Consider the following 27518-nt stretch of genomic DNA (forward strand, 5'->3'; position numbering starts at 1 on the left):
GTGCCATCTTTGATGTCAAAGTCAAGTTGCAACGGCATTTGACCCAACACAGCCCCATAAAATCCTTTTGTGTGTGTGGTTTTCAACCAATTGTGTATCTCTCGAACAACATTTTTCACAACCTTTATTGAGCCAAGGCACATATTTGACATCAGTAAAATCTTTCATCATAACTTTCATTTCTACTAAACCGTTTCTTAGCGTGTATCAACTGGTGCATTCCAATGTTTGTGCGTCTCCAGTAGGCAGGGTGTTCCAATTTTAAGTGATGATTACTCAAGGATGCCAAGCTATGCTGCAGGCCTGGGAAAGTTATACAGCATGACTGAATACGAGCAGAATACACACTTCAAATGCAATCTATTAGTTGCACTAGATTTGCTTTGAAAATAAGGTTTACAAAAGTGTACATTCTTTGACAGTGACAGATGACAGATTTTTCTTGCAACAACTCAGGAATATTAAAAAATGGAATATAATAAAAAAAAAGATCACGTGCCTGTGCAATCTGAAACCAAAACACAGTGACTTTTAAAGCACACCAGGTACAGCTATGACAGGAGTATATTCATAAAATTGTTGCATAGGTTTTATGCCATATTTCAGGCCACACAAATGTAAAAAAAAAAGAGGGGGGGAATGAAGAGGTTTTTTGAAACCTAAATTTAAGGTTACAACCACACATATTGTAGTAAATGGCAAGGCACAGAGTGCTTTTTTTTTAATTAGCACAAGCACTAGCAAAATTAGCCATACTGTGGGCTAATTTAAAGGAAAAAAACAAAACAAAACATGCAGTTAAATGCAGAGTTGCTGATATATTGCAATCTTTTTTACTTGCCAAACTGGTGTGTGGAAGTTGTAAAAATTTCCCTTGTAAATGAATAAAAAATTTGGTCACTACAAATAATCAAATGACAGCCCTAACGTGACTCACTTCTAATATCAATTATTAGAGGGAAGCAACATTTCGAGCAATTTAATCCAACTGATGCGAGGTTTCGTCGAGGAGGTTCTCGGAGGATGGGACTACTTTTCTTCCAGCCACATAAACCTCCACGATATTTCTGTCGTCACCTGTGCAACAAGAACCAAACTGCCATGTCGAGGATGTCACGTGATACACAAAGGAATAATCTGAGAATTAATCGTAACCGCTCACTTACCCATATTCAAAAACTTTTCCAGAATAATCTGAAAGTAAAGTGATGAGAAATCAGTTAACCCGACTGGATCTTTTTGTTTTGGAAACATGAGTTACGTCGCGGTTCAAAAATGTAAACAAGTTTTTGTCCGCTCAATCTATTGAGCATCTCAACGTACAAGCCACACCTTCAAAAGCCAAAGACTTTTTTTTTTTTCGCACATAAGTCTTTTTGTGTTGGGCACTGTATATCACACATAGAAGAAAAGACAAAAACTTGTCTTGCTTGTCTCGTGGCCTGGCCGATGGCCTTCAACTGAAAGGCTGCATCGTGCTTGACATTGCCGTTTTCGGTATGGCGAGGTTTGTGTGCTTGACAGGGTTGAAATAGTTTGGGATTTTTCATTACTATTTCGTTTTAACTTTAGTATTTATAATACAGTTGATTTTAATGTAGTAGTTGAGTTTATGGTAGTTTTAGTATTAGATTTAGTTTTATAGATTTTAGTTTATATAACAAACAAATATATATATATATGTGTATATATATACATATATATATATGTATATTGTGTAGTAAAATAAATTACTGTTCTCAAAGGACTGCCTGATCTTCTTTCTTCTGTATGGCCAAGCGGTACGACCAGAAAAAAATAAATTTCAAACATTGAAAATGAAACTCGAAAGCTCTGAAAAAGCATTAAATTGACAAAGCTGAAAGTAGCATTTGTTGCTATGTTACAGTTAGTCTTATAAAACCGAAATGTATTTATTTTGGTTATGTTGTTGTTGTTGTTTTTTTTTAAAGGATTCTCATTTTAATTGGATTTCTTTAACAAAAATGTGTTTTTTTTTTCGAATTTTGTTGTACCGATCCAAATGCTTCAGTTTGTGCTGAGTGGATTTTAAATAAACTTGAATTAGTTAACCAAACAATATGGATGTTCATCCATAAAATTCTGAACAGTAAAGACGATATTTGTGGTTTAAAGAGAAGCTACGACTGAAATGTGACAGGATTTGAGAAAATCCCTAAACAAGATGCGTTGGTTATAAACTGTAGAAGTCATGAGTCCGTAAAAGACTCGCTTCACAGTCAAATGTAGTCAGCGTTTTCAATTTGTTCCAGCCTGCTTGTTTGATGAGCACCAAGGTTTGCTTTCGCGTGTGACCAAACAGACGGCATGATTGTTTATTAAGCAAAACAAATGTGACAAGGGTGATGACGATGTTCTCCCTAGACAAAACCTCACGAAAATCTACCGCGCCTGAGTTTTTATTCTTGCCCAAATCAAACCGGACAAGTGGGAACACAACGTTAGTCAGTATTTCACGCTCAAACGTACCTTTGGTTTGTCCTGCTGGATCAAGTCAATGGGCCCCCCAGGAACGGCTACGTTCACTCTCAAGGCGTCAAAGTCTTTGCCCACTTCAAAGTTTCCAATTTGGGAATCCATGGACAGAGCTGGAGACAAAAGACATATACATCAATATAACACCGCAACCTTCGCATATTCAAATGGATTTCATCAACGTGACGAATACAGAATGCAACTTTGTAGTGTACCTTGGCTGCCTCCGAGTGTGGCCAAGCGGAACACTTCCTCAAAGGTGAGCCTCACATGTTGCGGGTTCTGTATGGTCAGTATTTTGGACGTGTCCAAGGTTTTCCGCACAGCATCCAGCATCGAGGCCGAGTAGCCGCCCGCCACGTCTGAACGCAGGACGTAATGAAAGGGATCAATCACACGGGCAAGAGCAGGCACAGGCAAACACTTTTTGGCTCATCATTTTTTAAATCAACTCAAAGTCGGTCTCGCAATTCTGTTCTCACCTGTTCCGAGGCCAAGTTTCACTTTGTGGTTCAGCACGTTACGGACATCGAGGAGTCCGCTGCACAACCTGAGTAGATGAATTGTTACAACACCAAATCATTTGTCTGCGTTTGCTTTGCGTCATGACAAAGGCGCATCCGAAGACGAATCTGTCACACTTACGAGATGTTGGAGTTTGGACAGTGAGACAAAGAGGCGCCTGTCTCTCGAAACAAGGCCAACTCTTCATCACTCAGATAGCAGCCGTGCGCCATCACTGTCTGTGAAGTCACAACGCAATGAATCGAGTGTCAATGAGAGCATTTTCAGACCGATCGGGTATTGTTTTTTTTTTTTTTACCTTGTCGGTCATCAGGTTGTGTTTGTGGTAGACATCCGTGTAGGAATCGGAATCAGGAAACATCTCCTTGACAATCTTCACCTCGTCGACATTTTCACTGATATGGCTCTGGGAGTGAATACGGTTGTCAGACAGACACATGTTCAATTTGCATTCGCCGGGAACATATACGTCAAGTCTTTGATGAAGGTGTGTTGTTGCTTGTGTTATTATTTTTTTTGGTAGTATTTCATTCATTCATTCATTCATTCATTCATTCATTCATCTTCCGTACCGCTTGATCCTCACTAGGGTTGCGGGGGGTGCCGGAGCCCATCCCAGCCGTCTCCGGGCAGTAGGCGGGGGACATCCTGAATCGGTTGCCAGCCAATCGCAGGGCACACATAGACGAACAACCATCCACGCTCACATTCACACCTAGGGACAATTTAGAGTGTTCAATCAGCCTGCCATGCATATTTTTGGAATGTGGGAGGAAACCGGAGCACCCGGAGAAAACCCACGCAGGCCCGGGGAGAACATGCAAACTCCACTCAGGGAGGCCGGAGCTGGAATCGAACCCGGTACCTCTGCACTGTGAAGCCGACGTGCTAACCACTGGACTACCGGGCCGCCCTGTAGTGTTTCATGTCAGCAATTAAAACAGTTTGTGTGTACAACTAAAATTGAGGGCGGCCCGGGCCTGCCCGGAGACGGCTGGAATGGGCTCCAGCACCCCCCGCGACCCTAGTGAGGATCAAGCGGTACAGAAGATGAATGAACTAAAATTGAATCCCAAAAGTGACTTCAGGTCACTTGAGCTCTCTGGCAACTGTTCCCGGGAACATCGCCAGACTTGGTTGCCATGGTGAGCTCACCTGAATATGCAGGTTGCTATTCTTCGCGAGCTGTCCCAGTTGTCCCAACAAGGTGCTCGAGCATGACAGGACAAAGCGAGGTGTTACCACGGGCTTCACCAGAGCATACTGCTCCAACGGGGAGAAACACAAGTGTCAGTCAAATTGCAATTACTTTGGAAACCAACTGAAAGCATGAAGGACTGTCTTTGGTTTGGTTTGTTTATTGAACATAAAACATATACAGTAATAATTACAATTTGAGACTGCACTGCTACACTGCCTCCACAAACGCGGAAGCAAATGGGTACAACACTCGACTTGGCATTTTTTTGGAAGATTCCTGCACGGACAGACACTCACCTTCTTCTCCAAGAGCTCAGCAATGAACCTTGAGGAAGAAAAACAAATAATTTGCCTGTACCGTCCACGAATGACAAACCACACTGATGCGTATCAGTCAATGTTTTATACACACCGACGCGTTTCCTCCAGGGACTCTTGACTGGTCTCTTTGTAATGTTTCACTGATTCGTTCTGGTCCATACACACCTTGCCCACCAAGGCTCGCTGTCCCAACTTGTCTGTAGGAAGAAAGGACACAATCTCACTCTGTTGCGTGCATGCTAACTTTTTGTACAATCGGATAAATGAAGCATTATTCCAGGGGTGTCCGATCGTTTTCCTCGGCGGGGTAGAGATAAAATCAATCGATCAATCAAGCGATTATAAATTGTTCATATGATGTAGTTAATCTAGTGATATGGGGAAAAAAAATGCTATATCAAGGCTTTTCGCTAGGCGTAGCTATGGATTTGTTTCAGATTTGGGAGCGGCCTTTTATCCCACTTGAATAGGTCTGCCCTTTCAGCAGCTGAAATCCTTCTCCGCATTCGGAAACTAAATGAGAAACATCTGTTAGAAAGCTGCCCGTACTGGAGGATCATTAACTCATTCACTCCCAAAGACATAATTTTATGTCTTTTCAGACTTCACACATGTAATACCATATGCTTAGGTTTTCTTTTTTTCCGAGCTTTTTTTTTATGAAGACTGAAAGTCTATTTTTTTTTAAACGCGTCTGAAAATGGCTGGTACTGAATGAGTTTCATTCATTCATTCATTCATCTTCCGAGCCGCTTGATCCTCACTAGGGTCGCGGGGGGTGCTGGAGCCTATCCCAGCTGTCTTCGGGCAGTAGGCGGGGGACACCCTGAATCGGTTGCCAGCCAATCGCAGGGCACACATAGACGAACAACCAACCACGCTCACACTCACACCTAGGAACAATTTAGAGCGTCCAATCAGCCTGCCATGCATGTTTTTGGAATGTGGGGGGAAACCGGAGCACCCGGAGAAAACCCATGCAGGCCCGGGGAGAACATGCAAACTCCACACAGGGAGGCCGGAGCTGGAATCGAACCCGGTACCTCTGCACTGTGAAGCCGACGTGCTAACCACTGGACTACTGGGCCGCCTTTGAATGAGTTTAAAGGACTTTTATTTATTTTTTTTTACACGGGTCTGAAAATGGCTGATACTGAATGAGTTATCGTGATAGATTCACAAATCGTACCTTGGCACTGGGCAGAAAGTGGAGGAAAACATATTTGTTTCTGAAAGTGAATTATCTTTCTTGCTCACAGTGTTATGAAGAAAAATTCTGCTCCTATTTTAGCTGTCATGCATATCCAAAAAAACGTCTTTCGTAGTAGCCGTCTGCTTTACTCACATCAACTCACCACTGCTTGATTCCAAAATGGGTTTAAACACAACAATTCTCAAACTTCGACACACAACAGCTCACAGTGGCAAATTCAAGGTTTTGGGATGTTTCCATGCACACGTCGTATTTTCCAGCTCAGTGTGGAAACACCCACACTTGTCTGGACTGTTTCAAAACTCCTCCATGAACACTGTTGTGGTATGTAGAAGGTTCTCTCATTACCACCATTTTCTTTGATTCAACACACATTGGTACATCATTCTAAAATCCATTGGGGATGACGGCTACACACGGGAATGTAATGTAATTTGGGTCACTTTAGTAAAATGAATCATATTTCACACAGAAGGAATGATATTTTGGGTGTTTGCTATCCAAATGTCAAAATGGGTCCAACCCTGAATGGTTATAAGTACAATATATTAATGTCAAAAACGATGGCATGGAATTATCAACAGCGCTAACTGTGATGAACATTTCTAGCCGCACTGTCAAATAAACCCGCTTTGCACTGCACCAACCGCGTATAATGAAAATACGACAAACAAGAGTGTTATTGAATTATACATATTGCAATGTGTTTTATCCAACTAGTTTTTCGCCCTGCCTCACATCTGGAATTTGGCCTGTTTTACTGCCCCAACGCCTCCCCCACTCCCTCCAATACACTGTACACAGCAGTCAATGCAAGAGAGACAAAGGTGAGGATTCATTGACCTCAAGGAGGGTGAATGACCAGGAAGCTGCCAAAGCCCGTGTTTTATTCATTTTACACACCTCGCATACCACCTGTGATAAGGACAAGGTAAAAAGTATAGCTTTTATGAGAGAGACTATAAAGAGAAAGGCGCATCAGCTGAGAGGATTTTGATTGATTGATTTGATTCAGCAGCTGAATGAGAAAGACGCTAGTTTATGTCACACATCATGGGATGTCATAACAACCACTAAACGCCTCTATTCTATACTCATTCCAGAGCGAAAGTGATCTTATTTGGTCTGGGATCCTTTACAGGGGAGACATTTTACCAAGGACCCTTTCATAAAAATAATACCAATTCAACATTGCAATTATTATTTTTGCTTCACCCTTTAAAAAAAAAAAGAGTGGGCAAAGATGTTCATACCTGCAATGTGACCCAGCAAGAGAGTGGAGTCAGTATGTATTGTGGCAAAGTAACAAGCGGTGGTTGTCCCATTTCTCAAAGTTCTTTTCTGCAAATGACACAGACCCAGTTAAAGACTTAAGACTTGTGTTTTGTCAAGGGCCTACACACTATTTAAAACAAGGGCAGTACATATAGTACGTTTCTAAATTGCCAGGTTGTGTAACAACATGGTGTGGCGTACAGCTAATGTTCCTGCCACACATTTCAAGACGCTCACCACGACTTGAGTGTAGACCTCCCGTGCAAAATTCTGGTCTTTGAAGCGTGATTCGACTGGAAACGTGTAAGTGTTGAGCCAGTCAAGCAGGGGCATGTCCAGAGCCGTGCCAATGTAGCTGTATTGAGGGGCATGGATGTGGGTGTCCACCATTCCGGGCATGAGGAATTCACTACAACGCAGAGTGCACCGTATATTATTTTTAGGTCAGGTATCCACAGTCCTTTTAGTTGGATTATTGCACTACGCATACTGTCTTGAAGGCGATGTCATAAGTGAAACGTAGGCATAGGTACAGCATTTGTACTTACTGTTTTTCCAACTGAATTACTGAGGATGGACTGAATGCAAATTCTTTTGAGAGTCGATCCAGCTCTTTGCTTTCACCAATAAAGGCGATCTGATGACAGAATGGACCGGGATTAATTGGCAAATAATTATAACAGAAAGGCTTGCATGAGGAAAAAAAAAGAATTCTCAACTTCAGCTCATGCGCTTCAGTGAACATGAGACGGTACTGTCCCATTAGCATCATCATATGCATACTATATAAGATAACCTTTATTTGTACCACACTGGGGAAATTTGCAGTCTACAGCAGCAAAGTTGGGGGGAAACCCCCCCAAAGTGTTTCGTTGCTACTAGTAATACACGTTTTTACAACACATTTTATAATTAGAAATATATAAAAATACCAACACAACACAACACCGATGAATAGGAACAAATGTAATAGACATAATACAAAAAAATAAATGTTAAACAATACAAGTATAACAGTAACACGGAAAATAAGTAAAATAATGTACAACATATCACATATCCTACTAAAACGACTACAAATACAAATAAAAATGAATACGAATACCTAAAATAATACATTTGGTAATGTATTACTACCTAAAAATGATGCCAGTCATTATATAATCATTACAATCATACAATTGCAATCCAAATAGTGCTTAAAAATTACAATGAGAAAAAAATGAATACAAAAGTGCAATTTGAATCGGAAAAATAGTATTGAATTAAAATACATAAGTGCCTAAAATGCAACATAATCCTTCAAAAATACCTTCCCGTCGGCATCAACTCCTAAGAGTGCATCTTCCAGGACCTTGACTGCTTCTTCGTGGGTGGCATGGATCAAATTCCCCCTGAAGACGCGTTTCTTCTCAGCGGCTCCGTCCGGGTTCGCCATCACAATTTCAGAGAAACACGAAAGTCGCGCACTCACCAGCGTCGAACTGCGACTTTTGAGTCGAGGGTCTTACCAAAACGGTCGACTCCTGTGGTGTGGGATGGGCGAGGAAGTGGCCGATGGGGACGCACTTGACCGAGGAGGAAGTGCTCAGCCAATAGGAGAGCGAGGAGCGGATGGGTGTGGCTACAGTGTTTGTCCGATGTGAACATGTATTTGGCCAGTTTCAAGTTGCAGAAAACATTCAGGAAAGAAGGAACCCACTACTACTGCATGATACATCGTATCCATTTGCACAATGTAACGAGATCAATACGTCACGAATAAAAATAAATAAATAAATACGCAAGAGAAATTACCAACGGAGCCTCCTGTTTATTATTGTTGCTCGGACAACCGGTCTCAAAGGCCTTTTTACATTCGTTCCATTCAGTTTTGTTATAACACATTGTTGAAGTTCCTTTTATTAGTTTCAAAGAGTTTTCTCTTTACGGGTATGTGAATGAATCACCATTTCTTTTCACGGAATATGCATACAAAAAAAATCTAAATGAACAAGCAATGTTGTCAAGAGTGTAATTACTCTTTTAATTTCAAAATTAATGTGTGGTGCGTGTTCTAGCTTCATAATATCACAATACCGTTTATACATCATCTATAATGTGGACTTTTGTATGGTTACGCAATACAATGAGATTTTCAAGAACCCCACTAGCTGTATGAAGGTTATTTCAGGAAACGAACTGTCTGCTCTTTTCACTTCCTTTTTGGTGTGGTGTTGCAATGTGTTCGCCATAACTCACTGAACTGAATTATGCAAGCTCCTTTGAATTGATACTTTCCTTAGCCACGATGATGTATAAGAAATAACATAGAGCACATCAGTTTATCAGCTTCACTATTAAATTCATTTTACTTAACCCTTTCTGGGACAGCGGTTACTACAGTGGACGGCTTATCATGTTATCAGGTTACAGGGTGCATGAAAGGGTTAATGAAAACGAGGAAGTAGAGTGACTCCCTCAAAGAAAAAAAAATACTGTGCTCAAAAGTTAACACACTTCGTTCACAGGCCAGTTTTTTTGTGATAAATTGGACCAAAAGAAATCGTTTCAACATTACTATTTATAACTATTTTGGTGATTCGGATTCTAGAGTTGTGCAAGAGCGGCGTATTATAGGGACAGTCAGAGATTAGGGCTGTAGACTTAGCACTGTGGTTTTGTGGGGTGAAAAAAATGTGCCGACAAGTGAAATTTGTGAGTTGATGAGTCACCACTTATGTAACTTAACAAAGGTTTATTACAAATAGGCTCAGATATTAGCACTGGGCTGAACATGGGTCACCAACATAGAAATAAAGTGTTGTCTATTGATATCCATCTGTTTCCGACCTCGATACGTCATTGTGAGAAATCGATAATGGGATCAGTGTCTGAACATAAAATCACGAAAGATCATTTGAGCATTATTTCAGAAGGGTGTATCAAACTGGTAACCCTTTGCATTCATCAGAAGCAAAGAAGGAGCGCTGTTTCAAAAAGGTTGATGGCCTGTGGATTTGAACAACTTAGATGCAAATCAACATGTGATCATTGTCATAAGAGGCAAAAGCAGTGCCTGAGGGATATCAAATACTATTGAAATTAGTCTTGTGAGCGCAGTGACTCGCCCATGAGGAAGGAAAAACATGAACTCCTGTGATAGTTGCATCAATGCCACATGATCAACGATCAAGAACACTAGATCTGCGGAACGCCAACGTTGCCAAAAAGCAAACGACAGCATAAAAAAAAATGTAAGAAAAATGAGAACCGGTGTCTTGCGCAAACGAGCTGTGGTAAGATGGTGTGAACATTTGACGGCTGTGTTTGAACTTCAATACAAGGTTTATAAGGTCTTCACCTTTTAAACCCGGGACACATTGGGAAGTGAAGGTGACTTGCTCTGCGTCGTCTTCCAGTACTGATTAACTATCTTCATCTTCTTTGTCCTCAAGGTCACCGTCCTCCTTTTCATGATCATGATCATCATTATCATCATCATCATCACTGTCCAAGTTCTCTATGTCCTTCTTGCACTTTATGCCTTTGCTGCCCGTGTCCTCTTCTTTTTGGTCCAGATAAGAGTTCACTCTGTAATAGTGGCAGAGAAATCATTACCATCATCACCATCATCAATGTTTAGCTGCCATCCTGTCAACAAATAACTTCTATGATATGTGCTCCCTCCAGTGTTAAATCAAGTGAACTGCAAAGTAGCGACTCTGACTCGCCTTTTCAAACTAACTGCTCAACGAGTATAACAAATTGAACCGGCCTGTTTGAAGAAATTCCCCTAAAATGAAACCACAACAGTAATTTTATTTCAAAACATAATTTTGTCAATTGAAGATGTTGTCCACTACTAAGACATACTGTATTTCCGTGATTCTAGACTGAAAATAGGTTAATATTTTGATCAAACAACATGGTAAATGTTTCTCTGCATTTCTTCATAGTCAAGGGGTACTTACGGGATGACAATGTCCTCCTTTTTCCCACATTTGCAGCATATTTCCAGCTGAAGAGAGCAGGGCTTACAAATGACATGATAAGCATCCTTCACAGTCTTCTGAGAACACTTGACACTGAAATAAGAAAACGTATATATTCTTGTAACAACATATATATATATATATATATATATATATATATAGCATTGTAAGAGGTCTTGGGTCCGGGTCATTTTAAGGTTATAACAAGCGCGCGACATAGGAATACGTTGTCACGTGGCACAAGACACATTCAGTTTGCGCCATACTTGCTGTTTTTCATCTGATAGTTTGAGATTTCTGGCCTGGAAGTTTATGAACAGTATTTGTATTAGCTTGAAAAGTGAAGTAAGAATACATAGTCACATGAGACGAGAAAGCACGCTCAGTCAACATCGTACGTACATCTTTTTATTAAATTGTTCCAGAATTTTGGCCTAGTCGTGTTTCTCATAAAAGTATTTCCTGTAATTATATTTTTGTTCCTCTGTTTATTGCAGTGGTTACAATGGACTCAATCAAGAGTAGCTCAAAGCAAAGATTGGATGTCATCAGTCTTGGATACGGCATATTTTGTTGGTCCTGGGGTCAACACGATGACCCCTCTGTACATTTACATTAAACTTACCATTTCCGAGGCTGTGTTAGAGATTTATATTTGTTGTACTTGACTTTCCACTCAAGAACATCTTTGCAGTGTTGACAGAGTCCATCGTGGATCTTGGAATTTGCTTTCTACGTTCACAGCATATTAAAGATACATAGATTACAATTTACACAAAGCTATTGACTAATAAAAACAAAAACTTCTATGCATATTCAAGTATAGTGTTTTGCTGCCCTCGATGGTCTAGTAAACAAGTCTTACCTTTACTTGTACACTCGCTCCATATTTGTCGTTTTTGAAGGCGATGGTGTTTTGGTACTTCTGGCCTCGCGAACGAGACGTGTTACTCCTCTGCGAACTCATAATGAGATTAGTTCGGTGTTACTAGCTCACACATGGTATCATTTCACCACCATGCTACAAGAGAAGGAAAACCTGACTCGGAAGTAGTTTCCCCTCGCCACAGGAATTGGAGAGATTTGTCACCACCCACTGGCGCAACGCTCAAAGTGATCTTTCTCTTTTCTTTCATGTATTTTATTTGTAGAATATTTCAATGTAACAAATAACTCATGATAAACATTAAAAACGCTGTAAATCATCGGACAAAATCTGACACTTTGTAGTATCGGCAGTTGCGCCAATAGTATTGGTTCTTGTCAACGTCAATCGAACACGTCAGTTACCGCCACTCAATTATGACGTATTCTCATTTTTAACGCCTACAAACTGTCCTATAGGTGGAGTAAACATAATAGTGCAGCTGCCATTGGCTCACAATGCTGTCCATCACCGCCCTTTATCCGCCCTGAGGCAAGATAGCAATCTGAGTGGCGATGTCTCGTGAGTCAAGTGATACTGGTGTCAACTGCTTGTTAATACTCAACACGGTCTGATGCCAAACCGCCAATAAATTCAAATATCATCCACTGTTTGTAGTAACAGATGTCGCTTTCAAATCGAGTGGATTTTTATGTTAATCGACTTCGTTAAGTTACGTTCAGAATCCGATGTGGAAGAAACCGAGCGGAGGCAGGAAAAGGAGCCGCCACGGAAGCTGCCTCAAGTGGAGGACGAAGCCTTTTGAACGCCAGTGATTCTGCCATACAGCATCGCCAATCTACAAGACGACCGACAGCACCGTGGGGATACTCGGCGTTTGGGATAACATCTACACACCTTTCTGTTTTCGAGAAAAAGAAAATACATTAATTGGGTTGACGACAAAAACAAAGCCTGAGTATCGTCTGGAGACTGGAAGGGAAACACAGCAGACATCCAGGTAATGTCACAGACCGACATTCTCATCTTCAGTGTTTGTTTAAAAAATACATTCGCACACACATACAGGCGTGTATCGCTAATTTCCACCACTGACGAGTCACTGCAACCTCAACCAACCAGTTTAGAATCAGTGTAAGCTCGCCCATTGCTGCCTTTCCCACCATTTTAGAGTCCCCGGCAATGCACCACTGTGCAGGGCTCGCTTTTTTTGCCCACTAGCCGGGGAGATGATGGACTAAGGATTGGCTAAATATGAAAACGAACAACTTCCCCCTTCTATGTATTAAGCTGCTTTGAGATGCCACTGCACCTTCACGCGACCAGAGCAGGGGACATTAATTAGGTTCTGTTAAATTAAAATAAAAGCAGACTACCTCTCTGTAATTAAAATGCAGGCACTCGTCATCCATCCAAACCCTCCATTGAAGTTTGAGTCAATAGGCTACGGTTCATTACCAATTCTAATCTGATACCTCTATCTACTGGAGCTATCAAGACCTCATCAATGTAAAGTGATCATTTTTCTGGTGATAATTGGCACCACAACCAAAACAGTTTAAACACAGGTCACGCACACTTAACCAATTTTTAATCATATCAACCAGTTTTAGATTCTCGAGGTCATCAATACATCACACCACACACGAGGGATGCAGTAATAGTCTGTTTTATAGACTGAGTACGTACAATTTCAGTACTGTATTTATATTTAAATACTCAATGATGGTCTTAATTCGAACAGGTTAGGGAAATGCTGTACAACACCATCAGAGACTCTTGAACATGCATGCGGGGTGGCAGGCAAGGGAGGAAGAGAGAGACTGACACCATATCAAAGTGTTGCTTTGGTGTTTTCACAAGACATGACTGAACTGCGCAACTTTCCTTAAGCGTTTTCCAATTTGAATGTATTTTTCAAAAGAAAAACCTTGGTCTTGTTCTTTCTGGTTTGACGAGTATGCTGTATATATTTAGGCGTTAAGGTGTTTGCCCTTGGTTTCATTTCTGGTTTTCAGTTTCATCTAACAATTTTTATTGCAGTGCATCCCCACTAATGGCACAAATGAATAGGGTCCAATCAACTCATTCTTACCTAATGTTCTGGCCAGTTGAAGTAGTTTTGCATTTGATGGCCGCTTTCAAAAATGGTGGTTAGGGGGGGGCGCTCACATGTTTGTGGGACAAGCATTGGCCCGAAGGCATGTGGCAAATGCTTCAGAAAGCCTTTCTCTCCTATCTGACACATTCAGTGAAGCACAGAAGCAGAAAGAACCTCATACTCTGAATTGCGCTGACGCCAAATCCACAAAAGGACAGTAAAATAGTACTTGCTCAAGTTCGGCAAGACTACGGTGAGTTCTTAGGTTCATCACAAACATAATACCCATCTGGTGAAGGGACCAGGTTTAGGGTTGGCATAGCAGAAAGTCATCTCAAAATTTCCATTACGCATCAGGACAATGACGCAGTTGCCAAACCAATTACATGTATGTTAAATACATCACACAGAGTATCATTACAAAGGGGCCATTTAAGCCAACATTGGAAATGACGTGTGCAATGTACGCCGCCTTCCCGGAAGCTAATGTAGCACTTCAACCAACCAAAATGTTGACAAAGTGCAGCGTTAATCTTAACTGCAGGCACCTCTGCTTCTCGGGAGCATCACATAAGTCAAAAGGCAGCCTTAGGTGGGGCCCAGGTGCCAGCTGACTGATGCCTGAGTGCTTGTAAAACCTTGAGGCAGACAGGGAAGCTACGCTATTTACAGATGGGGCTGTGTCCTTATCGACCTGCTTCGACCAGAGCCTTGCATCTCTAAATACCCAAATATCATTTTCTCCCCACAGTCCAAGTCCAAAGCAAGTTTCCCCTCACACAAAATAGACGTTTTGTTCAACCACAGAAGCCGAACCAAAACTCTGTCATTTCAACAGGGGTGTTCAAAGAAATGGAGGAATGTGCTGTTAATTTTTGCTCAGTGTGGTATTTTGAAGTTTTTGTTTGTTTGTTTGTGTTAATTTGTGAATAATCTATATATATATTGCGCGTCGTCCCACACGCGGTCTGTCCTTCCGTCTGTCCCTTTTCAAAACGTACCTACTTCACCGCGCCGCCACTGCGCGCCGCCACTGCGCCGCTCAGGCAGTGGCTCACTACGATCGCGCGGGCATCTTAGCGAAAAAATGTTGTCTACCCACAAGCATTGCAATAAAATTGTTAGTTATTTAGTAGAGCTAAACATCTCTTTATTTTCGCGATAAGCAATGAAGATGAACAAAAAGTTGAACCAAGCAACAACACTTTTGTGGGCCAAAGGCCCACCTTACCAGCCTTCCGCAGGAACTAGCTGATGAGCCGCCCGGAGGGCGGCGAACCATCTAGTTTGTTTATAAAAGAGGCATTTAAGAAAAGTTCCAGGACTGGTTATTTCAAGGCAAAACAATCGGTTTTCCCCATCCATATGCACGGCTGTGGCGGACATGTTTTGAAGTTGTGGATGACATCAAGACGACCATGACGACGCTGTGGAGGATCCCGAAAGATTCCTTTCATCAGTGCATGCAGATATGACAGACAGACAATTTTGAAGGGTGTTCGACTCCAGGGATAATACGTTGAATGGGAAAACTTATATATATATTTTGTGACGTCAGTCCCGGTACTTTTCTGACACACCTTGTTCTTAATGAGTCATTAGTAAAGAATGAAATGATTTCTTTGCATGGTGTTTTTCTCAGACAAACCTTTCCTGCTTTTCAAGGATGAACCACCTATCCTTCAGCGAGCTTTGTTGCCTCTTCTGCTGCCCGCCGTGCCCCAGCAAGATAACGGCCAAGCTGGCTTTCCTGCCCCCTGAGCCCACTTACAGCTTGATGTGCGACGAGAGCGGCAGCCGGTGGACGTTACACCTGTCTGAGCGCGCCGACTGGCAGTACTCGTCCCGCGAGAAGGAAGCCATCGAGTGCTTCATGACGCGTACCTCCCGGGGCAACCGGATCGCGTGCATGTTCGTCCGCTGCTCGCCCAGCGCCCGCTACACGCTGTTGTTCTCCCACGGAAATGCGGTGGACTTGGGCCAGATGAGCAGCTTCTACATCGGACTGGGTTCACGGATCAACTGCAACGTCTTCTCCTATGACTACTCTGGTTACGGCGCCAGTTCTGGGAAACCCTCCGAGAAGAACCTGTATGCTGATGTGGACGCCGCCTGGCAGGCACTCCGCTCACGGTAAGGAGGCTTGAAAGTAACGGACACATGTTGGAGTGAATAAGTGGCCAATATTACCGTAAAATCCAGTGTGAAATAAGCCCTCAAAATTTATTTTTTTACTCTGTGTTTTATTTTGTTGAGGTATTTTGTTTTTCTTTACTTTGCCATCCATCCATCCATCCATCCATCTTCTACCTCTTATCCGGGGCCGGGTCGCGGGGGCAGCAGCTTTAGCAGGGAAGCCCAGACTTCCCTCTCCCTAGCTATTTCTTCCAGCTCTCCCCGGGGGATCCCGAGTCGTTCCCAGGCAAGCTGGGTGACATAGTCTCTCCAGCGTGTCCTGGGTCTTCCTCGGGGTCTCCTCCCGGTGGGACATGCCCGGAACACCTCACCAGGGAGGCGTTCAGGAGGCATCCGAATCAGATGCCCAAGCCACCTCATCTGGCTCCTCTCGATGTGGAGAAGCGGCTCGACTCGGAGCCCCTCCTGGATGACCGAGCTTCTCACCTTATCTGTAAGGGAGAGCCCGGACACCCTGCGGAGAAAACTCATTTCGGCCGCTTGTAACCGGGATCTCGTTCTTTCGGTCACGACCCATAGCTCGTGACCATAGACGCGGACGCGGGTCACCGGGGCCCCCCTCTGGAGCCAGGCCTGGAGGTGGGGCTCATTGGCGAGTGCCTGGTGGCCGGGCCTACACCCATGGGGCCCGGCCGGGCTCAGCCCGAAGAGGCAACGTGGGTCCCCCTTCTCATGGTCTCACCACCCGTGGGAGGCGTCAAAGAGGTCGGGTGCAATGCGAGCTGGGCGGCAGCCAAAGGCGGGGACCCTGGCGGTCCGATCCTCGGCTGCAGAAGCTAGCTCTTGGGACATGGAATATCACCTCTCTTTACTTTGCCTTTAAATCTAACTCAATTTGTAACTGCTTTAAAATTACATCGTGTCGAGCGATTGAGTTACCTTGTTTACGTATGTGCTGCTAAACGTCAAAATAATGTGAACATTTTTTGCTTCTTATTAAGCTTCCTGAATAATATCCCACAATAACGTTGAGATTTTATTTTTATTTTTTGGCTAAAAAAGCATTTTTTCCCCCCCAGATTTTTAAAACGCGACTACTATTAGCATCACATGCAAGACATCACTGTATTGTCTTGTGTCATGATACATTTGGGACTGGATTTCAGAACCATGTGCCTAATGTTGTGGCCATTTAAGGATAAACTGTGGTGGACTGGTTGTGGGCACAGTGCTGTTGGTGTGGCTGACGATTACAATTTGGTTTGTAGGATCACGTCTTTCACTCCTGTTGGTGTGGTGGGTGAGCATGCTTAAAACTCTTCAGTACCAGCCAATTCTGGACCAAGTCTGAAAAGACGCTTAAAAACGTCTTTGGGAGTGAATGAGTTAAGATTGAAGGACGCTATATGCGCATGCGATGATATTGTTACGTTGTGTTTTTTTTCATGACTTCTTCGGGGTCAAGTATGATAAAACACACCGTTTTATTGTGTCGCTCGTTTTCCTTCTTTCTTTAAATGTGATGCGCGATCCGTGCGTCAAACACTTTTGCGCCCCATTGTTTATTTGGAGGAGCAACGGGAAATGGTCTAATGTTCTATGCGCTTCCTGCTATAAGACAAACGGCCAACAGCAGCTTCAACAAAAAAAGCTGAATGAGACCCGAGTTGTGTGCTTCTGTGTTACCTCCGCCAAGAAGATTCTTTCCGTTGACATTTGTCTGACCGTTGGCAAATGTTTTTGTGAATGTGTGCGTGTTCTTTGCATTTCCCGCGTGGCTCCAGTTGGAGTAGTGACAATACATTTGAATGTACAAAGAACTTGGCAAGTGAGCAATAAGATGCGCGGCATAATGACATTCTGGTGGAGTCCATCGAAATCTTCCACTTGGGTCAGACTACAATATCTGGAGCAAGAATTTGAGCCTCTGTTAGTGTTCATGAAGGGAAGTTTTTGACCTATGAGTGTCAGTCAGACGGACCTCTTCAGTGAAAAGAAATCCGGACGTTTAAGAATGCTTCCTGCAGCAACGTTAGAAAGCTGATGTGAGGCTGCCAGTTGCAAATGTTCATTTATGTTGCATTTACGTCTGGTCTCTTCGGACAATGGAGGCCACTGTTAGGTGAAAGCAGTGTAGGACCGTGGCTGAGAAAAGTAGCCCATTGTAGCAGTTCAACGACATCAGATTATTATTTTTATTTTTTGTAGTCGACACTAAATGTGCTGAAATGTCGAGCTGAAGTTGATTACTCGCTTTCAGTGTCATGAAGCGACGTGTGTTGTGATGTTGGTGCGTGTCGGCTCATCCAACTTCCATGCTGAAAATGTTCCGCTTAGCACAGTTGTCCGTGCATTCCTGGACGTACGTGAGATTTCGCCGACCAATATCGGGCTTCGCGGCATGTGTCCGTCGTCGTTCCTTGCCGCCAATCCTGAGATCCCACCGCTAGAAATATTTCATATTTTTAAGGCGAGCGGCGATCAGAATAGCTGAAGCTAGCGACTTCGACCACTACTCTCGTCCACAAAATAATAGATTAATAATCCGATAATCAATTCAACGTTTCTATCAAAGAATACTCTGTTTTCATTATGTTTTGTTAGTGACGCCGTAAATATGTTTCGTGTTATACATTCAAGGTTCGGTTTTCTGAGATAGTTTCTCTGTGTCAGTACCCTAGCTTCCATCTGCCTTTGCCAATTACCCACAGTCCAGCAAAAGCATGATATTGACGCCACCCTGCGTACTTTTTAACAGCCAGCCAGGTCTCGTCCTCTGCCAGTCGTGTGGACGTCAGTGTCAGTGGGGGATATTTTACACATGACCTACATCTCAGTCTAATGTACTGTATATGTATGAAACGCTTGTAGGAGAGCAACAACGAGAACTGAGCGTCCGCTGTCAAACATCCCACTTTGTGCGATCCTGCTGACTGAATCAAAGATGTGTCAGTGCGTGGCCTAGCCTTCATCCCTGTTGCACATCTCTTTGTTAGCTCAAAAGGAAATGCATCAGAAACTCAGGACCGACCCCAACCCCCCCGCACAGTGGTCCTGTCTGACACCGCCTTTTGAAGCCACCGCATTGTGTACCGTCAAGTTCCCCTTCTCTTTCACTTACTTTGCCCTAGGTGTGTGCTGTTACTTTGTCATAGTCAGTAAGTGTAACATTTGGCAGAGTGCGGACAAAGCGATGCCATCGACTTTGAATACAAAGCGCAACCACTGCTCCTGCGTCACGCACAATCTCCTCCTGCGTGTGGTTTGGTTAGCCGCTGGACAAAGATGTTCTTTCACCTGAGCAGGGAGTGGTTCAGTTGTTGAGTCATCAGATGCAAACGCAAAGCCCTAATTATCACACTAAAGATTAAAACTGACTATGTCATGCTGTACAATGTACAAAGTGTGTTTGTGTGTGTGTATTTTCCTTGCCCTCTGTGATGGAGGCGGGCCAAGCGTCAAACCTGCCAGTCTAATATTCAGTGGTAGCCTAGCAACTGATTTCCAATAAGCATTCAGACCCAGGCCTTCTTACTCTGTGGTCGAGAAGAACAAACAAGACCAACTCACTTTCTGGTCCATCGTCATATCGATGTCAAATTCCACTCTTTCCAATTGGCTGTCTGGTCGCCATAGGACCCGCTTGTCCTTAAAGACTAAAATGTCTCCAGCAGTGGTTCTCAACTGGTGAATGGCAGACAGGTTCCGGCGGTCCGTACATTTGACATTTCTTGTTTCCAGACGTCAATGTTAAGAATATATTGTTATTGATTTGCAATTGTCATGTTCATAAATGGTTTCTTGATAAGGCACTTTGAACATATTTTTTAAAATATGATACACAAATGTCTTTTTAAGGTTATTTTAAAACGGTATGTTTCATTAATTGTTCTTGATGTCTGTTAGCTGGTTCCAATTGAGCTATTCATTCATTCATCCATCTTCCGAGCCGCTTGATCCTCGCTAGCCTATCCCAGCTGTCTTCGGGCAGTAGGCAGGGGACACCCTGAATCGGTTGCCAGCCAATCGCAGGGCACACATAGACGAACAACCATCCACGCTCACACTCACACCTCGGGACAATTTCGAGCGTCCAATCAGCCTGCCATGCATATTTTTGGAATGTGGGAGGAAACCGGAGCACGAGGAGAAAACCCACCCAGGCCCGGGGAGAACATGCAAACTCCACACAGGGAGGCCGGAGCTGGAATCGAACCCGGTACCTCTGCACTGTGAAGCCGACGTGCTCCAATTGAGCTACTATCGACAAAATGCACGTCGCTCGCTGTATGACAACAGTGGAGAACCAATGGTCTACTGCAGGGATCGCGGTCCCCCAGCAGAATTTCTTACATGTAGCTTAAAATTGCTGTCATCGTGGTCCCACAACAAATTGGTAAACAAATGCACGTATTTACCCACCAGTGCATAATCGGAAAATGTTTGTCTTTATCCATCAGCAGAACAAATGACACTTTAATCTGAGAAATGTGTCTGTGCATATGTTCCGGATGTCCGAAAAGTAAATTTATTGCTTTATTGCTCTCTCTGGGTTGTTTCCTCACTCCTGGGGGGTTGGGGGCGGGGGGGGGGGGGGGGCAGCAAGCATTCAAGAACCAAGAATCGAGGGAGGATGTGAGGTATAAAAGATTAGATTTGTGTCTTGAGACAAAATTGATGAGGTGCTGTGGGGGGAGGGCTGTAACCATGGTCGCATGGCTGACTATGGTACGGCAAGGTCTACTCAAGCCTCGTCTCCCTACCACAGCAAATTGTTGGCTTGTGTGCTGTGCTGCCAACTTCCCACAAGCGCAACTGCTTTTCCTAGAAGCTCTCAAATCAAGACGGAATGCATCTTGTTTGATGTGTTGCACGTGTGCTCGTTGCTTCCTCATTCGCAATAACGCCGTTGGTTCAAAAGGACATAATGCATCCTGTCACTTATAATTACGGTATTGTCACATGAACTTGTTTGTGAGATCTAAGCGGGGAGGTTTTATGCAGTGAGTGAAACTGGCAAACCCCCTGATGAGCACAAGATAATATACCCTTATCGCACGATGACAAAACGTTCATTCTAAACAAGGGAGAAACTGGAGAGAATCATGTCGCTCGTGGCGCAAGGAAAACATCATGAGTCCAAAGGTCAACACTCTTTCAGAATTTCTAATGCCGGCGTGCTGTTACGGCAAAGCGGGCAATTGTGGTGAACAAAGCGATCCATTTATCGGCCTCCTGACAGGAGCATGAATTGACCATCAACCAGTAATCTCCATATTGTGTCTTTACTATCCTTCACTGTGACCTTTGGCCTTGACCCGGAACGGGCGTCATTTAACCTGAATTTTAATCATCATGTTGAGATATTTGTGACCATTAAAAAAGAAATTACTGCAGTGTGTGCAGCTCGCAGGTAGCAGCAGTCATTTATTATTTATGATGTAATATTAAAACATGTCCCGTAACAACGTGCAGCGATGTAAACATCTTTTAAAAGTGAACTGTGTAATAAAAGCCAGCCTGGGTAAAAGGAAAAGGCACAGCACGGTCTAAGTGCAAGAGAGCGGAAGGATCAGGTTCCTCTTCAAGCAATGTCAAATGTAATCTGACGCATTAAAAAAAACGAAACTTTTTTGCTGTTGACTGTTTTGCTGAAATGGATGACTTGTACGTTTCACCTTTTGCAAATGTCGTACGATATTTTGACAAGATGAGTCACCTCTGTATTATATATACAGTATTCCGCTGCCAATTGGTTGACGCTGACGGCGGATCAGGTTGCTCCACTCGTGTCTGACTCGTGCTGCAACTCAAGGGGAGAGTTTTGTTTCGAAATTGTTCGCACAAACAGAGGTGCGATTTTTACATCCGTTAAACTTGTCTGCTATTTCATGTTTTTCAGAGCCACGTATCCATCTGTGATGTTCACGTTTTTTTTTAAACATTTGCATGTGTATTCATCGTGACTCACCTTTTGTAAATATAAAGTTCTGCTCGTGAATTGTTTAATGTGCGTTTGGTGGCCACGCGCATTTATTTTTGAGAAAAAAGTCATGCTGTTTTCAAGATATTCACACACAGGTCTCAGATGTTTGTATGTGGATTGACTCGTGCCTCCTCCACCCGCCAGGAGGTATCATCTCACGTTTTTTTTATTTAAAAAAAAATTAAATACAAGAAAGCGAAAACTAGCTTTTATATCTGTCCTGTTCTTTTATCTCAGACCTTTCTGTTAACCAATCAGCGGAGTTGGGTTGCGCTCTTCCAATTGAAACGTAAAAAAGAAAAATCTTTAATGCACCGTATCTTTTTTTTAAAAAATTTCGTTGAATGGTAATTAGATTTTTTTACACAATTGAGAGTGAACATTGCAATCGTGTCAGACTTTTCGCCCCTATTTATACTCTGAGGCCAGCTGACTCAAATGTATTTCACACTTTTTACTGTGTGTGCCTGAAAATGTCTTGGAGCTGTGGTTGGTGTGTTTCTTTATGTCAAATCTGAAGAATGTGACCCTGAGCTTACATTACGTCTCTTGCACTTTAAGAGTGTGTGTGTGTGTGTGTGTGTGTGTGTGTGTGCGCGCTTTCAACTTGTCACCATCCACTTTAGCGCTGTAAATGTGAGTCATATCAGTTGTTCATGTCTTCTTTGTGATAAACTCGTAACATCTGGCCTGTGATGTCAGCAGTGCCGAGTTGGGTACAGCCAGTTTTGATCTTTGTTTTACTTTGGGATAGTCAGTATTTTCTCGAGAGCATTTTCTCAAATTCCCCAAACCGCAAAAGCAGTGCATCGTTAACCACGGGAAATAGCAGAGCTTGGAGCCAGGATTTCGGGTAGTCAGCTGACTCTCCGAGTGCGTCACGTTCGCGATAATCTGCCGGGGAATGTCTTCTGTTGCCTTTGTTTGACCCTCCCACTCACTTTAATTTTTTGGTGCAAACTAATCCAGTGTTAGTGTTCTCTCTAACTTTCGTTTAATTGGAGGACTGTAATTAGAAACAAGAGTGCCCTGTGCCTTCCTCTTCCCTGCTTAAATCAACATGCAAAGCTGCTTCCAAAGTACAGCAACCCCCACCTGCCCACCAAGCTGTTTGTTTTGATATCAGATGGCCAATTTGGAGAGCCACCAGCGTGTGTGGCTGAGCAAACACGATTTACCCAAACGTGTCTCCTTTCGCAGGTACGGCATCCGTCCAGAAAACGTCATTGTGTATGGCCAAAGTATTGGCACAGTGCCTTCTGTGGACCTTGCCTCTCGCTACGAGAGTGCCGCAGTGATCCTGCACTCTCCGCTCACCTCCGGCATGAGGGTGGCCTTCCCCGACACCAAAAAGACTTACTGCTTCGACGCCTTTCCCAAGTGAGTTCACTGGTGGATGTGATGGGGGGTGGAGGGGGGCTCATACAGTGGTGCTTTGTGTTATGAATTAAATTTTGTCTGTAACATTGTTTTTAACTCTAAACTATTGTATCTCAAATCATCGTTGCCCATTAAAATGAATGAAAAAGACAATAATCTGTTCCAGCCTCACAAAAAGCACTCATGAATTATTATTTTTTATGATCAGAAAAATTAAATAGCACTCTTCAGTATTGTAGTTGATAAAAATGATAGTAATAACAAATAAATAGAATTAAAAAGAAAACACGATGCATCATTTCATGCTTCAATGCCCCCGATGTGCTGCGCCATCTGGTGTGTGGTTTGACCATCAGATTAGTGAATGATTCGTTCTTCTCGATGGATAAAGAATATATGCCTGTAAGTGGTGTAGAATGCCTGTAGAATGTGTTGCTGCACAGTTGTTCAAAAATTCCTTGCTTGTAGGGTTATAACTAGTGACATTGACCCGAGTTTTGTTAGCCTGTCTATCGTCTTTTGCACTGTGTGCCAGCATTAAAACTCGCAGACGTTCGTAAGATATGTGGTTTGGTTAAATACATCTTCATCTTCCTAACCGCTTGATCCTCACTAGGGTCGCGGGGGGTGCTGGAGCCTATCCCAGCTGTCTCCGGGCAGTAGGCGGGGTACACCCTGAATCGGTTGCCAACCAATCGCAGGGCACACAGAGACGAACAACCATTCGCACTCACACTCACACCTAGGGACAATTTAGAGTGTTCAATCGGCCTGCCATGCATATTTTTGGAATGTGGGAGGAAACCGGAGCACCCGGAGAAAACCCACGCAGGCCCGGGGAGAACATGCAAACTCCACACAGGCAGGCCGGAGCTGGAATCGAACCCGGTACCTCTGCACTGTGAAGCCCACGTGCTAACCACTGGACTACCGGGCCGCCCTGGTTAAATACAGAACACGTAATTTTCATTCTTTTAGGTATAGTTTTACAGTCGACTTCAAATGGGAATCCCCCCCCCCAAAAAAAAACAAACATCTTGAAGCAATCGTTCACCCCTTTGCTGCTTATTGTGAAGTTGGCCGGCACGTGTTCGTAACTCAATTTTTTGCTTTCGACTCACAACAAAAACATTGTCCAAGCGATGACTCAAATCTTGAAAAACTCTTAAGTCGGGGGAAACTTGTCAGTTGAGATGCCACTGTTCTGGCTTCCGCTTTAATATACCACGTGCTGAAGTTATTCAGCGGCTATGCATTGTCCAAGACATTTCCTTTTTCCGCTTTTAGGTAGCGCTAATGACTAGCTCCGTTTTCACAATGGTCTGGTTTGGTTCACGTTGGACTTTGTGGTCTGTGGACCTCACCCTGATTAGGTTAGTGGGTGTGTAGCTGTTGGCTGATCAGCTTATAGCAGCTGGTAGCAGCATGAGCTCTGTAAATAGAGTGACGACATTGCAGCAGGATGCTGTGTCAACCAAGAAACGCAAACAGCCTTTCAGTTGTAGCCCACAACATTCACCAAACCCTGAAAATCAATTCAGAAAGCACACAGTACTGAGCAAAAGTCACCACGAGATAAATTTTTATAATGAGAGATTTAACAGTCTTTATCACTGCTGCGCTTTATAATTGTGTGTCTTTAATTTGTTTCACACTCTCTCCATAGCATTGACAAGATTTCAAAGGTAGCCTCGCCGGTTCTGGTGATCCACGGCACGGACGACGAAGTCATCGACTTTTCCCACGGCCTGGCCCTGTACGAGCGCTGCCAGCGCCCTGTGGAGCCGCTGTGGGTCGAAGGGGCGGGACACAATGACGTCGAACTCTACGGACAGTACCTGGAGAGACTCAAGCAGTTTATCGCGCATGAGCTGGTCAACTTGTAGAAGATGGAAAAGCTGTCGAGATAATATTGATGGTTGTTTTGGTTCTGTTCTTATTATTTTCATGGCAATTTTTTTTTTTTTTTTTGCTAAGACGCAAACATTGTTTGCCTCTGTGGATGTGTTGGTGGTAGAATGATGATGTTACCACCTGTGCTACTTGGAGCTCCAGTTCAGTCACGTCCACTCCACTGCAACTGTGAACCTTAAACAATACACAAACTCAAACCTTATTGTTTTAGCTTTTGTCTTTAGCCGTTTTTTGGTTTGTTTTTTTAAACACGCTGCACAATTGCACATTGCTACAGTATGCGAATGCAAGAGAGTAAACGACATACTTGTAAAGAAGAGCCTGTGTACAAGTGTGTATGTGACATTTTTGCTGCCTTTTACAAAGGACGCGTTCCTCACTGATTAATGGAAACCTCCGACCAGGCCACAAGGATCATGACATTGTTTCTAACAGCCTCGATCCAAACTGGACTGTGCTCTCCAATCCAGCTGATGTTGAATTATTAGTATTTTTTGTATTATTATTATTATTATTATTATTATTATTGCTGTTGCAGTACATTATACATGATATTTGCACATATCAACTGTCACTGAAGAACTGTGTGGGACAAACTCCTGTGCCGGCCTGTGTTTCCAAGTGTTGAGTAGAATATATCGCAAAGTGACAGACTCTCAGAGATCATGTCCACACTTGACTACGTCGTCGCCTCTGATCTGAGTTTTTTTTTTGGGGGGGGGGGAGTTTAGCGTGCAATGTAACGCTCAGATTAGCATCACTATGCAGAAATCTTGTCTTTTTAGAAGAACATGTCAAGAAGACTGCTGAATCTGAAAGTGTTCCTCTTTTTGTTTTTAGGATGTTAAAGGATCCATATCGATAGATTACATTAAATATATCGCTCATATTTCCTGATATAACTATAACAGATTTAGTTTGTCTTTTTTAGTATGCTGCCGAAGACGTATACCACTAACGCCCCCTAAGGCCTTTAGTGGTGCCTGTAGTCTATTTATTTCCTGTTCCGGAATATTAAAAATGAAGAGGTTTTGTTTTCCTTCGATTATCTGAAAAGAGATTGAATGAACACCACACCTACTAACTTGCCATGCATGTACATCGACAATAAATTATGCCATAGCTCGGCGTTCCAGGGACCCTTTTTGTGCTTTACTTTCACGCTCTTGCCTGCTTGCCATTTTTGGTTCCATTGTTGATGGTTTACTTACCCTTTTATCGCCGAACAAGGCCAAACAAGCGATTTCAATGCACTAATGACTCCATTCACTATCAGAGCTGAGATTAGCAAATGTCACCATTCACGCAATGCCATTTCTTCGTTGTTGTTTTTTGGCCTACAAGCCTGAAGTCATGGCTGACGCTGGATCATGTTCAAGATATGGGTGCTAGTAGAACTCTTCAAATCGACTGATTCAGGATTCGGCGTCTTATCGGGTCCTGGGTAATTTCTTTTACAAGACCACCGTTCATTTCTGTCTAAGTAAGAGTACTCTTTATTTTGTGCGCTTTGTAAATAGGACATAATATTACGCCTGTACTTTTTGTTCCTTCTAAAACCAAATTGCCATCATCTCTGTTCTACATTTATACATTATGTGACACCTGTCAGATCAAGGTACAGCCCTCATTGTTTTCTACTGCTCGGCACTCATTGTTTTCTACTGCTCAGCTCTCTTGGCATCTCTGATTCTGTTTTTTCTACCGCATATTTCGATACAAATGGGACTCAAACTGTAATAACAATATTAACTTGAGTAAATCAGATGTGGCTAGTGAAAATAAAATGGTCATTTAGAAGAACTCTTGTTTGTGCTGACTTTTATTCATTTGAATGTTGCAGAAGCCTTAGTCTGTCCAGTCAAATAAAAGGAATGCAATACAGCCGCCAACCACCCTATGAGTAATTGACCTTTTGCCCCAGAAAATAATGATACTAATTTGCAAGTCTCTTTAGATGCCACAAGATGGTGGTAAATGAGTGCTTTTGTAAATACGAAGCTCTTAGACTCCCTTCAGTAGAAACTGCAAATAGGTGAGTTTTAAATGGCTAGGTTTAAAAAAAACATTTGTCACTACAGGACATGGATGTGGAAGCTGCCAAGACTGAG

The 27518-nt window shown here is 42.9% G+C and overlaps 3 protein-coding genes across 4 annotated transcripts; 1 reads left to right on the plus strand and 2 right to left on the minus strand.

Annotated features, from left to right (window-relative positions):
* Positions 1-108: 108 nt before the first annotated feature.
* Positions 109-8559, minus strand: gda (guanine deaminase). Its single transcript, XM_052067451.1, has 14 exons — positions 8343-8559; positions 7579-7667; positions 7268-7439; positions 7009-7096; positions 4634-4739; positions 4519-4546; positions 4177-4284; positions 3320-3427; positions 3142-3239; positions 2979-3046; positions 2712-2858; positions 2491-2609; positions 1167-1194; positions 109-1077 (listed from the first exon to the last, which is right to left on the minus strand). Exons 1-14 carry the CDS (start codon positions 8466-8468, stop codon positions 980-982), a joined length of 1383 nt encoding a protein of 460 aa, XP_051923411.1. The 5' UTR covers positions 8469-8559; the 3' UTR covers positions 109-979.
* Positions 8560-9028: 469 nt separating this feature from the next.
* Positions 9029-12078, minus strand: c6h9orf85 (chromosome 6 C9orf85 homolog). The gene is made up of 5 exons (XM_052067494.1): positions 11870-12078; positions 11630-11736; positions 10984-11097; positions 9402-10603; positions 9029-9220 (listed from the first exon to the last, which is right to left on the minus strand). The coding sequence occupies exons 1-4, from the start codon at positions 11969-11971 to the stop codon at positions 10438-10440; spliced, it is 489 nt and encodes a 162-aa protein (XP_051923454.1). The 5' UTR covers positions 11972-12078; the 3' UTR covers positions 9029-9220; positions 9402-10437.
* A 331-nt stretch (positions 12079-12409) lies between these two features.
* On the plus strand, positions 12410-27210 carry abhd17b (abhydrolase domain containing 17B, depalmitoylase). Of its 2 annotated transcripts, none has more exons than XM_052067481.1 (4): positions 12410-12890; positions 15634-16124; positions 23314-23493; positions 25160-27210. In XM_052067481.1, the coding sequence occupies exons 2-4, from the start codon at positions 15658-15660 to the stop codon at positions 25377-25379; spliced, it is 867 nt and encodes a 288-aa protein (XP_051923441.1). In that variant the 5' UTR covers positions 12410-12890; positions 15634-15657; the 3' UTR covers positions 25380-27210. The 2 variants fall into 2 exon arrangements, with proteins under 2 accessions (XP_051923441.1, XP_051923440.1); XM_052067480.1 differs by having other exon boundaries at positions 12413-12890; positions 15657-16124.
* The last annotated feature ends 308 nt before the right edge of the window (positions 27211-27518 follow it).

The sequence above is a fragment of the Hippocampus zosterae genome, chromosome 6, assembly GCF_025434085.1.
Source record: "Hippocampus zosterae strain Florida chromosome 6, ASM2543408v3, whole genome shotgun sequence".
NCBI classification, from domain to species: Eukaryota; Metazoa; Chordata; class Actinopteri; order Syngnathiformes; family Syngnathidae; genus Hippocampus; species Hippocampus zosterae.

Bases quoted from the DNA above. Each gene is read 5' to 3' on its own strand.
- c6h9orf85 (XM_052067494.1), bottom strand. From the start codon at position 11,971: ATGAGTTCGCAGAGGAGTAACACGTCTCGTTCGCGAGGCCAGAAGTAC. The intron at 11,737-11,869 runs GTAAGACTTGTT...CTGTGAACGTAG, and splicing joins GAGCGAGTGTACAAGTAAAG to AAAGCAAATTCCAAGATCCA. The intron at 10,604-10,983 runs GTAAGTACCCCT...CCACTATTACAG, and splicing joins AAGGAGGACATTGTCATCCC to AGTGAACTCTTATCTGGACC.
- abhd17b (XM_052067481.1), top strand. From the start codon at position 15,658: ATGAACCACCTATCCTTCAGCGAGCTTTGTTGCCTCTTCTGCTGCCCG. The intron at 16,125-23,313 runs GTAAGGAGGCTT...CTCCTTTCGCAG, and splicing joins TGGCAGGCACTCCGCTCACG to GTACGGCATCCGTCCAGAAA. The intron at 23,494-25,159 runs GTGAGTTCACTG...CTCTCTCCATAG, and splicing joins TGCTTCGACGCCTTTCCCAA to CATTGACAAGATTTCAAAGG.
- gda (XM_052067451.1), bottom strand. From the start codon at position 8,468: ATGGCGAACCCGGACGGAGCCGCTGAGAAGAAACGCGTCTTCAGGGGG. The intron at 4,285-4,518 runs GTGAGTGTCTGT...CCGTTGGAGCAG, and splicing joins CTGAGCTCTTGGAGAAGAAG to TATGCTCTGGTGAAGCCCGT. The intron at 3,240-3,319 runs GTAAAAAAAAAA...GTGACTTCACAG, and splicing joins ACAACCTGATGACCGACAAG to ACAGTGATGGCGCACGGCTG.